Source organism: Eulemur rufifrons, chromosome 29 (assembly GCF_041146395.1).
Source record: "Eulemur rufifrons isolate Redbay chromosome 29, OSU_ERuf_1, whole genome shotgun sequence".
NCBI lineage: Eukaryota > Metazoa > Chordata > Mammalia > Primates > Lemuridae > Eulemur > Eulemur rufifrons.
In genome coordinates this window covers 23,804,573-23,819,345 of record NC_091011.1, presented here as the reverse complement: position 1 = coordinate 23,819,345, position 14,773 = coordinate 23,804,573, and the positions used below count along the sequence as shown (strand labels likewise).

Sequence of the window (14,773 nt, the reverse complement as noted above, 5' to 3'; positions counted from 1 at the left end):
CTTGCTTTCCCCAAGACTATTTGGGCTGTCAATATCATTATAAGTCACTGGGTTGTTTCTCCTATACCTAGAAGGAAAATTACAAGGCACTTTCTCTCCCAAATCCCTGACCATAATGCATACCTGAGAAAATGCCCTGCTGTACATATGCACTTAGATATGCATTTCATATATATGATATACAACGCCTGTATATACGAGGCCTGTCTGGAAAGTATCCAGCCATTGTTAATATGATATATATTATTAATGTTATATTAATATAATATATAATATAAATTATATTGTATTATTAATGTATAATAAATTATATATTACATACATTATATTAATGATATATTGTTATAACTATATTATATAATTATATATTATTAATATGATATAATAATATTATTAATTATATGTTATATATTAACAGTGGCTGGATATTGTTAATATATCCAGGCCTTGTATATCTCTGCAGTGAATTAGGGTTAGGCCCCCCCTTGCTCACAGCTTTCTTGCTGACCATCATCCATAAGTCCCTCTCAGGGGTTCACAAAGCATCATTGCTGGCAACAGGAATCAGACGTTGAAGCTTGTGCCCTTCAAAGCCTGCAGAAGATTCATAACCCAAGCAGGAGAGTCAGCAGTGAAAATGTAGACTCAGCACATTTTAGCCAAAACCACAATTGCCTTTGTTTCCGGTCTGTGACACTAGAGTCCACGAGTTTCTAGTCAGCAAACCTGATCTGTCCTTTTCTGAGCAGAAACTGGCTATAGCAAGGATCTGTAAACCCTTGTTCATACTTCAGGGACCATCTGAAGTCTCGTGTCTTCCTTAAAGCCTGCTCAGCCTGATGAACATGGCCACTGCTGAACATTCGGGGTCTTCCTCTCTGTGAGTCTGGCTTGGGTGCAGAGTCATACGCCGCATTGTACAGGGGCTTAACTCCTTGCAGTGTGTACCCGTCTCCCTGTACATTGTATGCCTGGACAGCAAGGGCAGTGTCTTATACGTCCTGGGTCTAGTTCATTCATTCATTCACTCAGTCATTCATCCAGTAAATACTTAGCCTACTTCGGGCCAGGTCCCGTTCTACTCTTGAGGATATATTGGTGGACAAAACAAACAGAGCCTTTTTTCCTGATATGGAGTCCTTGGGGGTAATGAACATTAAACTCGTAACCACAAATGGAAAATTTCCACAATGGGAATACAAACACAGACTTACATGCCATGATAAATGTGACAGAGGAAAAAGGAATATGATACCCTCAGAAAGAACAATGGGTGGCTTTATTTATATTTTGGACCAGAAAAGGCCTCCAAAGTGCTGATGTTTAAGCTGAAACCCAGAGACACGTGGCATTCCCTGCACACACAGCAGGAGCTAAGAGGTATTTCTCTCTTTGAGAAGTGATCAGCCATCTCTAAGGTCACATATTGGTATAACCTCCTAACCTCAGAGAATCCTCCTGGCAGTGTCTTCCAGTGCAGTCCTTCCCTCCCCTTACTTGCCACCAGCCTGCCAACGTTCCTCCTGGTGCTCCCCAGCTCTAACAACCCAAGGCAACCCCTGCTGTGCCATCTCGAGCTGCAGTGGAATTGAAGCAGTAGATCTCAGGCTACATGCAGAATTAGGATATAAGTTGTTCTCGAGGATATATTTACAAAGCATTTCAGCAGTCTTGAGCACACTGATCCTGAGGATATCATACGCCCCTGACGGCTATGGCATTGCAAAGTGAAAAGCAATGGCCTTTGGGATTCAGCCTTCTGGGTCTGAACCCCAGCCCTGTGACCTCAAATAGACAAGGGCCTCGTCTCATTCCCATCTGTGAAAGGAGGGCAAGCTCGCCTTAAACTCACGAGGTTCTGCGAGGATTAATGTAACGCACCAGGCACAGAGTGGGCAGTCACTAAACATTCATCATCGTCTCCTGCCCTCCCTTTCTCCCCAATTTTCTGACCCCTAGTTTCTCCCGAGTTCCCTAGCTCTCCCTTCTGCCCCATGATCACATGAAGGCCATCATTTCTCCCTCAAAACCAGCTCAGAGGTTCTGAATCTGCTTCAATTAAGAGACGTTGGCCACCGAGACCCAACAGCATGGAGGACGTGCGTACCTAGGGACTGAGCAAGACTTCAGTACCATCCAGGGCAAGACAGGGCACAGGAGCAACGCCTGTCATTGAGCTGGGGGGTCAGCCGAGGATTTGGTCCAGAAGGCGACCTGAGGCATCCGGCAGGGCGATCACTCAGAACCTGGGAGCGGGGGCCAGGTACACACAGACAGAGCCCAGGTATGGGGGGCCTTACCTAGGAGGGAGGAAGAGGGGGCTATGAGTTAGGGCTCCCTAAGACCTTCAGGAGTTTGAGCACAAGGTAAGCACTTGGGCCTGGATCATCTAAAAGAAAGAGTCCATTCTGGGTCCGCAGGGAGAGAGGTGTGAGCATGGCCTGAGATCGTCTCCACCAAGATCTGTAGGAACTGCATCCATGAGATTAGCCTTGGAATGGGACAGGGAGGCAGAGAACTGCAGGAGGAGAAACAGCAGACAGGACTGGACGTTTTGCTTATCTGCAAATCCCCCTTGTTCCCTTACAGGTAAGCGCAGACACTTCCAGCTCGAGAAGGGCAGATCCGAAAGGTCGGAGCGCGCTGTTGGCTGATATCCAGCAAGGAACTCGCCTGCGAAAAGTGACGCAGATCAATGACCGCAGTGCCCCGCAGATCGAGGGTAAGTGAGCATCATGGCCCGACCTCCTGTGAGGCACAGCCTCCTGTGACTGGGGCCACAGTGGCTTCCCAGGACACACATCCGGCCATCTCAGACCTGTTCAACGGACAGGCCAAGTGGATGAGAGAATCACAGATCTCTTTCCAGATCTGCAGGTGGTTTGGAGCACATCCTCCATCACTCTTTAGATGCAAAGAAAAAAAGAACACCATGGTGGGGTAACTTTTCTTAATGTGCTAAAGTACACATAACATAAAATTCACCATTTTAAAGTATCCTATTCAACAGCATTTGTTAATAGTACATTCACAATGCTGTTGCAATGATCACCTCTATCCAGTTCCAGAACATTTCCATCACCCCAAAGAAACTCCATACCCATGAGTAGTCATTCCCCTCCCTCCCAGCCCTCAGCTCCTGGCAACCCTAGTCTATTTTTTGCTTCCATGGATTTGCCTAATCTGGATATTTCATAGAAAGAGAATCGTGCCATATGTGCCCTTTTGTGACCTGGTTCTCTCATGTAGTCTAATGTTCTCAAGCTTCATCCATGCTGTCTCAGTACTTCACTTTTTATCATTGAATAATATTTCATTGTGTGGACACAGCACATTTTATGTATCCTATGTAGGGAAACACTTAAAGATCACTTACCCTGTGTCAACTTAGTTCTCAACTCAGTAACAAAAAATGAAGGTCTCAATGTTTTAAAAAATATATATAAAGTTTTTGTTTCACTTTTCACAAGGAGAAAGATTTATTAAGAATTCTGTCTCAGAGGATTATATGACTGAAGCTTTCTGTCTCCTAGAGTATGATATGGTACAAGGAGTCCAGCGCCCAGGTCAGGTGACCCGTGCTGAGTTCTGGCTCTGCTACCCGACAAATCAAGGAACCTCTTTGAGGCTGTTTGCTTATCTGCAAAATGGGGGAGACAATAATACCTGCTCTTTTTTTCTTTTTTTGGTCAAGATTGTTGAAAGTCGAAATAGTATATGCAGAATGATTTAGCATAGGTTGAGCATCCCCAATCTGAAAATCCCAAATTCAAAACCTTTTGAGTGCTGACACGGGTGTCACGAGTGGGTAATAAGATGACATTGTAACTCTGCAGAAAAAGTGCCTACAAGCGACATGGTGAAAATGTGTGATGGGTTTCTGGAAGGGCCAGAGCAATGTGCATTCATAATGGAACAAGGAATCATATCAGTTTATAAAATCAAAGAGAGACTTCAAGACAAAAACCATTGTTAATGAGGCAGATGACTCTGGAAGAAATATTTTAAAAGCCATCCAGCAGAACACTTCCTCATCCCTGGAGGACCCACTTCCTGGTCCCTCAATTGATTCTGATGTTTCCTCTCACCTACAAAAATAAAATGCAGTGTACAGTAACCTTTTGGTCAAAACACAGCATTGCAGGTGGAGACTGAAAGCCTGATGTTTGTTGTGGCTGTTGTTTAACAGCTGATACAGGTATTGTAGTGCGGCTACTGTGTTGCTTAGTTACCTTGAGCACATAATTTTTTCACTGTATTAACGATATGTCATATTTTTTGTCATTAAGTACTTATGTGTCAGTAAGTGTAAGAAAATTACCTCTTATCTGTAGTATATAAATTCAGAGTCAGGAATGATGGTGATTCCAAACAACCACAGATGGTCCACATGGGTGGCTGAGATGGTGACACCTTTGCTTTCTAATGTCTCAATATACACAAACTTTGTTTTATGAATAAAATTATTAAAAATGTGGTATAAAATTAACATTCAGGCTATATGTAAAGGTACATATGAAACATATATAAATTTCATGTTTAGACTCGGATCCCATTCTCCAAGATATCTCATTATGTAAATGCAAATGTTTCAAAATTTTTACAAAATCTGAAATTCAAAACATTTCTGGTTCAAAGCTCAGACAAGGAATACTCACCCTGTAATGTAAGGTATTATGATGTCGTCATATATTTTGCAATGATATGCACAATGGTAATTCTTAAAGATAGTCCTAAAAATATAATTGTTTCTCCTATCTATAATTATATATGTTAATGCACAAGGATAGACAAATTTTCAAGACATATTTCAACACTGCTTACAATAAAAATTAATTTCTGGTTAGACCCACTATCTAATTTATCTAATTAACAGATAAATCTATTTTATTGCAATACTCCTATTCCAACACTTCCTAATCATTCCAATGAGTAATGTATGACATTAATGCTCAGAATAATCTGGCCACTTTCATCCACCAGTGGGCACTGTGCCCTAATTGATCGGTGCATATTAGCTTTAGGTTGTAAATATTAATATTTTCTGCGAGTAATTCTTGCCTAAGCAGAATATCTTCTCATTTTCTGTAGTTGGTAATCATAGGGAAGGCTGGAGTTAGTGACATGTCTCCTCAGGGCTCATCAGCTTTCTGTTCCATGGAAGAAAAGGCAGGGAAGCGTGAGGGGCTCACGTCCAGGAGCTGCAGAGACAGGAGGGAAAATTCTGAAGCAGAAATCACTGCTGTCCTTCCTGCTTGCCATTCTGGCCAACGCTCTGCGGACAAGTTAAAATGACTGAATGAATTAAATCCATGAGTTTTCTTTGTCTAGTTCTCCCACAGCCACGTTGCAAATAGGACCAGCTCTACCCCTACCATGTTTGGTTTCTAATTCAAAAGGTGCTACCAGTTCCCCCATTGGCATCTACGAAGTGACAGTATTCAGGTCCTTTTGTTTTGGTCGCTCTTTGAAGGGTGGTTGACTGCAGTCAGTCAGTTCTTTGGTAGGACTGGGGCAAGTAGTAGACAGGCCGAGGCACATGAGTCTGCAGGGTATCAAGGCAGAGGGTGCTTAGGGAGGATGCTCAGTGGAACAGTGACAGTAGAGGTGGGAGAATGGGAAGGTGACAAGTGCAGTGTTAGACCACGGCCCAGAATGAGAACTGGCTGCTCAGCTCTGCTCACAAGTCCTTATCTACTTGCCTCTTCTCTCTGAAGGTTCTAAGGGAACCAACAAAGAAGGAGGAGGTTCTACGAACTCCCGAGCTGTGAGCACACCCCCAGCCCTGGGAGATCTGTTTGCCGGTGGCTTTCCCGTGTTGCGACCAGCAGGCCAGAGGGATGCAGCAGGTAAGGAAGAATGCAGACTGCCTGTCTTGTGGTCTTTATCTCCTGAACTTGTGAAACCAACTGGGCAATCCAGACATGCCAGTAAGTAACATGTTTTTAGTGAGCAGTTATAGAAAAGGAGATCATGTATTTGGGCCCTTAAGCACTAGAAGTTTCCAAAGCACAACATTGCTCAGAGAATCTTTTAAATCATCATCCTGTTTAAATTATCCCATTGTAACAGTTGAGGAATGACTGTCAATAGTGTGCAGTACTTAGTGATGGTGTGTTAGTGGCCCAAACTGCAACATATAGACAGAAGGTACAAATTGTAATAGAAGATCATAGTGACATCACTGTGGACTCACTAGCAACGTGTGAGTTGTAATGGTTTAGTCATTAGATCAGGTATCGCAGGTGTATCAGGTGTAACAAAACACCCTAAAACCTAAAAGCTTTAAACAACCATTTATTTAACCTACAATTCTGTGGGTTAGCAATTTAGGGTGGTTTCAGCCGAGCTTCCTCTAGCATCGGCAAACAACTGCAGGTTAAAAGGTGGCTTTGCTGATCTTGTATTTCACCTGTCTCTGGGGCCTCCATGGCAATAACTGGCCTGACTCACCTCTGATCCATGTGGTGTCTCAATATCCAGCAAGCTGGCCTGGACTTGTTTCCATGGCAGTGGCAGGGTTCCAAGAGAAAACACAGAAGTGTGTAAAGTCTCTTGAGGCTTAGTCTTGGAAGATTACTAGGAAGTAACTTGGGAGTCTAGGAAGTATTACCTCCTACCACATCCTCTTGGCCGACGCAAGTCACAAGGCCAGACCAGAGACAAGGATGGGTAAATAGACTTCATCTATTGATGAGAAGAACTGCAGAGTCACATTGCAAAGGTTATGGAATCAGGCATGAGTGGGTAATTGAAGCCATTTTTGTAATCAGTCTCCTGCGGTCATTTGTGTTGTAGTGGGCATCAGATGTTTTGAAAGTATTGCATTAAAATTGGGCAAATATTAATATATATTTACTGTGAGCAAAAAGAGTGTTCCTATTATAGTGCTCTTTAGCCAGCAACTGATTAAACTCCAGGAATATCATTAATTTAAGGACTATGGAGATCTCCTACCAGATCTTCCACAATGTGGCTTTTCTAATCTTTTCTGTGGCCGCCGTGACTGTTTAACATCATGGAATGCACTTGCTGCCTGCACCCACTGGTAAGTCCGGCAAAGATAAGGCCTCCAGGGTGCTCTGAGATGCGACTTGAACCTTCTCAGGGGCCATTTCCATTTTCTCATTTTCACTGAGAGTTTGGCAGAAAAGATAGTGCAAAGGTCTTCCTCAATAATGACAGTGGATGCTCTTCAGTGCCCTCTTATTTTTCAAAATTCCTGAGTGCTATCAAACGACTATCCTTTGGGATATAAAGCTTCTACCAGTTTCTGTTCATAGAAATAACGATGGGAAAAGTAACTAACACCAGTCAGGTGTCCATAGGGACTAGCCAGAGGAGGCCAGCAGTCCTCCTGCCTGCCTGCTTGTCTCTAATAGAACACACATGTCAGATGCTTGAGCCACTGTGTTGGAAAGATAAGAATTTATCTCTTTAGAAATTGAGGTCCATAATGAAGTGACTAATGATGCCTGTTACAGGATGGAAACTCAAGGAGAAAGCCAATAAATAGGTAGACGCACGGATTGGGTACACGCCAGGGTAAGACAGATTATAGCTCTCCTCTCTCAGCACTCTCCTCACAGCCCCCTTCTCGTTCATAGAAGAGGTCTTAGGACTATATGATTCCTCTCTGATCGTACTGCCTACCATTCTTGCTGGCTCATGCCCTCCACTCCAGCCACACTGCCCTCTTTGCTGCTCTTGCACACACATGCATGTTGCTGCCACAGGACCCTTGCACTAACTGTTCCCTTGGCCTAAAAGACTCTTCCCCAGGTGTCCATGGGGCTTACTCTCTCCCTTCTTTCAGGTCTCTGCTCAAGTGACACCTGACCAATGTACAGTGAGGTCTTCACTCACCATCCCACATAAAAGATCAGTCCTACCCCTTCATTCCATATCTCTGTGACCTTGATTTATCTTTCTTATATTACTTATCACCATTTGACACATTTTATATTTACTGGCTTATTTGTTTATGGTCTGTCTTATCCCTCTAAGTGTAAGCTCCATGAAGGCAAGGGTATGTTTTGTTCACTGACTTAAAAATGCCTGGCACATAGTAGGTGCTCAGTAAATATCTGTTGACTGGAATGTGTTGAATGGGTAGTGTGGTTGCTGACTTATCCATTAGGCACCACAAGCACAGTGTCTAGGGCTCACAATACTTTCAGAGACTCACAACAATATTTAAATTTCTTTTAAAATCAGAAGAAAAAACACAGTCTTTTAGGGTCAGAGATAATATTTGCCTTTATACCAATTCGGCCATAAATATAAATATTTATTATGGCAGAAGGGGCCCACAAAAGCAAAAGTGACTGAGGTCCTTGGAATCTTCATGCAGCCATGGCTTAGAGCTCTGAGGGAGTGGCAATTAGAATAAGATACAATTAGAAAACATTATCACTGGGTCGTATAGAATGTGTAATTAGACTCCCATGTAAGCAGGGATCTTCTGGAAAATATATACAGGTTTAAGGAAGAAGAAATATTTCTTTTGATAAACCCCCAGACTCTAATAGTGGAATCCTTTCATACTGGCAAAGCATCCTTGATGCCCTCAAGCTGGCCCTTCCCCACCCACTTCTTGGTCTCCTTTGTGTTTTCTTTGGATTTCTAGGACTGGCATTTAAGTTATGAAGGACAGCCTCCCCCCTTCCTTCCCTTGGCTCTCTCTTGTTATTGTTGTTGTTGTTGTTGCTGCTGAGACAGAGCCTCTGTCTGTCGCCCCACGTAGAATGCAGTAGTGTCATCGGAGCTCACAGCAACCTCAAACTCCTGAGCTCAAGCGATCCTCCCGCCTCGGCCTCCCAGAGTCCTAGGATTACAGGCATGAGCCACCGCGCCCGGCCCCTGCGGCTCTCTCGGAGCACTCTGCTGGCCCTGGCCTGCCCGCTTCTCTGGCCCGCACGTGTGCCCTCAGTTCCTCTCTCCGTGGGTCTCACCTTCGTCCTCGAGTGGGCATGACCATAAGCCGAGTAAGGATTTGGGCCGCCTTGCTTCTCACATTAGGATACAAATAGGTTTGCCCATATTTCTCATTTGACTTGCTGCCCAGTAAGCAGAGGATCCTGTACTTTGAACTGACTCACTTGGAGGGATTTTGAGTCTCAGATGCATGGTGTCCTCAGTCACTTAAAAAGCTTGGATGTGTTATTCAAGGGTAGTCTCTATTCTGTTTTTCATACTTACCCCTTTAACCTTCCTTCAACAACTGGGCGTATAGGTTGGCCTCGCCTGTTTAGAGGGCTGCCCAGGTCCTCCCTCGTCACCTCTGTGCACTATGGAAACAGGTTTGAGAACTTTTAGGCAGGAATCTGAGCTGACACGTGCCTTTGATATCACATGAAATGTCTAACGTTGGAGTTGCAGGCAGATGATCCTTTCCCTGGAAAGGCAAGGTAGGTCCTCCTGCTCCTGGTCGTGGTCAGCCAGTTGTTCTGCACGTCAGCCTTTGACCTCCAGGGGAAGCCAGTCAGCAAAGACATTATCTCTTCTGGAATCACCCCAAAGAGAATCCTCAACAGAGGAATAATGATGTCACTGCCTCACCTTAAGAATAGCCACTCGATAGCATTGTGGTCCAGGTGACTGTCACATCATAGCCAGAGGGTCTCCCCTTTGGAAAAACAGATAACTGAGATCCTGCCCACTTTGTCAGCCCCCACAGTCACTCCTGCCATGCCTTGCTTTGACTGGCCTGGCTTTTGACATCAAGTGCTTTCGGGTGACTTAGCACCTGCTTGGGTTAGCACATGGAGCCGCAGGCTCTGAAAAGCTCAGAACCCCCGCAGATGCTGGGGTTGATGATCTGAAATGAGCACTGCTGCATTTCCTATTCTGCAGCACCCAGGAAGTTGTAGGTGTGAGAAGCCCCCATTTTTCAAGTGTTTTCAACATGTTGTCATGGGGATTATAAAACATAGGGGTGCTAAAATAGGGAACAATGTACTCTCCAGAATTTCTCTTAGGAAGAGCACTATATTGGAGGAAGTATTTTAATATGCCTCCTGAGTACACAGTGATACTCCAAGGACATATTTAATTAATGACTACAGAACTTCTGTGTAGTAAAGAGGAAGAGGAACTTTTTTCTTCTTAGAGAGAGGCAGAGAGAAAAAAGGGTGAGAACCAGCAATATGGTGCAAAGTTGTGCAAAGAGGGCAAAGCCCTTTCCAGGGACCCCCTCCGCCCCAGTCTTCTGTGAAGTCCACCAAACACATATGCTTACCATGAGCAATTTGTTGCTGTTGTTGAATTCAAAGAGGCATTGAATTAAGTTGGGGCAGATACAGTGAAGGATCTAGAGAGTGAGAAGGCCAGGAGACCAGGAAATAGCCAGCCCCTTGGGAATTAGCATAAGTTTTTTCCAAGTTTATATGTATTTTTATTTTTTTAATTTCAGCATATTATGGGGGTACAAATGTCTAGGTTACATATATTGCCCTTGCCCCCCCCCCAAATCAGAGCTTCAAGCGTGTCCATCCCCCAGACGGTGCGTACCGCACCCATTAAGTGTGTATATACCCATCCCCTCCTCCCCCCTCCCATCTGCCCGACACCCAATGAATGTTACTACTATATGTGCACTTAAGTGTTGATCAGTTAATACCAATTTGATGGTGAGTACATGTGGTGCTTGTTTTTCCATTCTTGGGATACTTCACTTAGTAGAATGGGCTCCAGCTCTATCCAGGATAATACAAGAGGTGCTAGATCACCATCATTTTTTGTGGCTGAGTAGAACTCCATGGTATACATATACCACATTTTATTAATCCACTCATGTATTGATGGGCACTTGGGTGGTTTCCACATCTTTGCAATTGTGAATTGTGCTGCTATAAACATTCTAGTGCAGATGTCTTTTTTATAAAATATCTTTTTTTTCTTTGGGTAGATGCCCAGTAATGGGATTGCTGGATCAAATGGTAGTTCTACTTGTAGCTCTTTGAGGTATCTCCATATTATGGGAAAGGGGGTTTTGAACTTCCAGAAGCCATGGAACTGGGAGGTTCAAGGTCATTGGACCTGGATCGTCAAGGGCAAGTGCCTCCCTCCTGACTTACCTTATATATTCAGGGAATCATGAATTTTCTGTTCTCAATACAAAAACAAAGTCCTTGTTCACAAAATTCTGGGAGTGAGGAAAACCTCCCCAGCCAGGACTTGTGGTTGGTACACCTGAGGATCCAGACTAGAGCATGAGGGCTGATGGACCTAGCAGGTAACAGTGAGTGTGAGGGTGGCCTTGAGATGAGGAAGGGCGAAGGAGGTCGCGGCGGTCCTGTGCCCTGGGCTGGGAGACCTGGAGAACCCTGAGCAGATGAGAGCAGAGGTGGCATGGCTAGGAAGGCTGGTGGCCTCACCTGGGCTTGTCTTAGAGGGGACAGCTTCTTGGGGCTGGTCCAGCTGGCCTTCCTGTGTGACAGCGTGACACCTGAGGCCTCCCAGTGGACGTGCAGAAAAAGCAGTTTGCCATGCAGCTCACTGAGGGCATGCATGAGTGTCCTGAGTGCCGGCCACACGCTTGGGGGTTCTCCTTCCTTTCTTGCCCTGTAACCCAGAATTTGTTTCACTTCCAGGTACCAAGACAGGGCAGGGCCCTGGCTCCCGAGCGCCTTCTCCCAGACTTCCCACCAAAACCATCGGCGGTCCGCTTAACCCCCCTGCATCTCCCAGGCTAGGCAATGCCTCCGAGATGCATGGCGCTGCCAGGACCATCCCTCCTCGTCCCAACGTGCCCGCCCCACCTCCTCCCACCCTGCCCCCACCTCCCCCACCCTTACCTCCACCCCTGCCCCCGTCCTCCCCCGTCAAAGCTCCGCTGGTGTCCCCGCCTGGCCCACCGATCAAAGGGAACCCCCCGGTGGTTGCACCCCCTGTCCCCTGCGCGCCTCCGCCGCCTCCACCGCCGCCTCCCCCAACCCCACCTCCGCTGCCGCCTGCCTCTGTTCTCGGCGACAAGGCGGCAAAGCCTCAGCTAGCCCCCTTGCACCTCGCGCCCATCCCGCCCCCGCTCCCTCTCCTCCCACCCTGTGGGTACCCCGGGCTCAACGCAGAGCCCGCCAGCCCCGCCCAAGACCTGCCGGAGCCACCTGCCCCGCCGCCCCCTCCGCCCCCGCCACCCCTCTACGCCTCTTGCTCCCCGAGGGCTGCGGTGCCCGCGCCGCCTTTGCCGGGCGCTAACAACAGCAGTGAAGCCCCACCCCCGCTGCCGCCCAAGTCTCCCAGCTTCCAGGCCCAGCCGCAGAAGGCCAGCGGCGCGCAGACCTTGCCCGCGCCGCCCGCCCCTCCGGGGTCCCAGGCGTTCCTGCAGAAGAAGAGGCATGGCCGGGGCCCAGGTAAGCGGCGCTCAGGGACGAGCGAGGGGCCTGCTCCTGTGAGCCACTTGGGAGCACAAGAGATGTCCCAAACCCTAGGAATGTATTTTAGACCAGAGCTATTCGGTGCCCCTAGTGGAGCACATTAAAACCTTGTGCTCTTGTAGGACTTTTATTGTTGGAGGTATTCATTTTAGACATGGAAACCAAGGGTGAGGGAGGCTGGGAGACTTGCCCCAAGTCAAAATTATGCAGACGGTAAGCAAGGGATGCTGGCCTTGATCCCCTGCCTTCACTAGCTGTGTGACCCCAGGCAACCACTCAGCCTCTCTGTGCTCCCTTCTCTTCGTCTGTAAAATGGAGATAGAGGGCAATAGTTCCTACCTCCTGGGGCTGTTGTAGGATTGAGTCCTTTCGAATAAGGCGCTGGGAACAAGGCCTGGCAGCAGTGGGCTCTAGAGGGGTTATTATTCTTACTGTCATCCTCCGACTCCCCATCTACTCCCCAGGGTGGAGGGAGGGTGTGGGTGTGGTTTGTTTCCAGAACCAGGTCTCCTGTTTCATCTCACCTGAGTTACTCCGGTCTGGCTCCCAGCCTGACTCCCCACCAGCCCTCAGTAGCCTGGGTTTGCGTTTTCATGGCTTCTCCATAGACTCAAGAAAACTGAGGTCCTGTATTTTTATATCAAATATTAAAAATAATTCCTGCACATCTCCAGCATAGACAATTTGGAATTGAGCGTTCATGCCCATGACTGATTTCCTGGGTTCCTGGAGCGGTGAGGCTTCATTCACCTCGCCTGCCCTTGTGAATGGAAAGCACACCCCCACCTCCACACACACCCCCACCTCCACGCACATCCCCCACCTCCACGCAGACCCCTATGTCCACTGATATTTATTGAGTACTTACTACATGCTGCTCGACTTCAATCAACTCATTTGACCTCTCAATAACCCTAGGAGGTGTGTGTACTATTACTACTCCCATTTTACAGATGAGGGAACTGAGGCACAAAAAGGCTATGTTATGTGTCCCAGTGAGAGAACTGCAATTCAGTGCCAAGCAGGTTGGCTCCACACTTTGCCCTTTTACCCACTATATCATAATACATCCCAAGATTCAAATCCTTACCCTCTCGCATAAGGTTATAGCATCAACCATCCCCATTCCTGTATCTGAATGCACCATCATCTTCTCTGTAAGGGACCAGCGGGGGAAAGCTGAATCCACCCCCCGCACCCCCCGCGAGATCGCCCACCACAGAGCTTTCGAGCAAGAGCCAGCAGGCCCCAGCCTGGACCCCGACGCAGCAGCCCGGCGGTCAGCTACGAAACGGAAGCCTGCACATCATCGGTGAGTGCGGCCAGTGCGCATGTGCTTTCCGTGGGCTCTGCAGAGAGTCCGCCAGCCGCGGCGCTGTCATGCCGGGGTGCGTGCTTCTCACTCCAGTGCCGAACAGCCACAGCCTCTGTTACACAGGGTTTCTCTCAAGGCTTCTTGGGTAGTTCCAGGGCCCACTTTCTAGCCTTCTGATTCAGATTAGAGAAAAAGAAGAAAACCAGCATTTAAGCTCTGTGTGTGTGTCTGTCTTTCTGTCTTCATGGAGAAATCAGTGCATAAGCCTGAAAGACTAGAGTGACTTGGATGAGGGTAAGGAATAGGTGGAAGGCTCACCAGGCAGGGGACCATTAGAGCAAAAATATGGAGGTAGGAAGGAAGGTCACCTGGGGTCAGATGTGAGGCCACAGAATCTTTGGATCCCTTTCGTGTGCTGGGCTAGTGTCAGACACAAGGCCCAGAGCACAAAGCAGGGACTCAGCCTATGAAAGGGCCACAAGACCCCTCCCCTCCTGCCAGCAGGAGCTCAGGGCAGAAGCCATTTGGTGTGGGGACCCTGGGGCCCACACGGGACATGGGCGGTGCTCCTCCCGCCAGCCAAGCTGAGGACCATGCCCACCTCTTTAGGTGCTTCAGGCTGCTGGGACTTTGCTGGTCACTTGTTAGTGCCAGGGTCCCTACCTCTGACTCTGTACCCTGGAGAGGCCTGTGCCACTTCTGCCCCTGTGGCAGGTTCATTATGGTGTTGGTTGGGATGCACTGGGCTGGGTGATGGGGAGTGACTGTGGATTCCCCTTTCCTGCTTCCCCTGGTCCCAGCCAACCAGTAAAATGAGAGGAGGATGGACGTTTTCAGGGATGTCTGCTGTGAAACTCCATGCTCTGAGCAGGCAAACAGAACTCAGTGTATTCAGTCAGAGTAACCTGTGTGCTCCAGGGTCACGATAGCAACCTGAGTAAACCTTACCATTTCCTTTGTGTACAGATGACTTTGAGTCCAAATTCACGTTCCATTCTGTGGAAGACTTCCCCCCTCCGGATGAGTATAAACCATGCCAGAAGATTTACCCCAGCAAGATCCCCAGAAGTAAGTACCACCT

The 14,773-nt window shown here is 47.3% G+C and overlaps 1 protein-coding gene across 1 annotated transcript in view; it reads left to right on the top strand.

Annotated features, from left to right (window-relative positions):
* The window catches only part of WIPF3 (WAS/WASL interacting protein family member 3), a 90,231-nt gene that overhangs the window by 61,283 nt on the left and 14,175 nt on the right, over positions 1 to 14,773 (top strand). Inside the window, exons 3-7 of the mRNA XM_069461238.1 lie at positions 2,590 to 2,722; positions 5,718 to 5,849; positions 11,595 to 12,353; positions 13,540 to 13,689; positions 14,659 to 14,760. Coding sequence (XP_069317339.1) covers positions 2,590 to 2,722; positions 5,718 to 5,849; positions 11,595 to 12,353; positions 13,540 to 13,689; positions 14,659 to 14,760 — 1,276 coding nt within the window. The remainder of the gene's footprint in view (positions 1 to 2,589; positions 2,723 to 5,717; positions 5,850 to 11,594; positions 12,354 to 13,539; positions 13,690 to 14,658; positions 14,761 to 14,773) is intronic.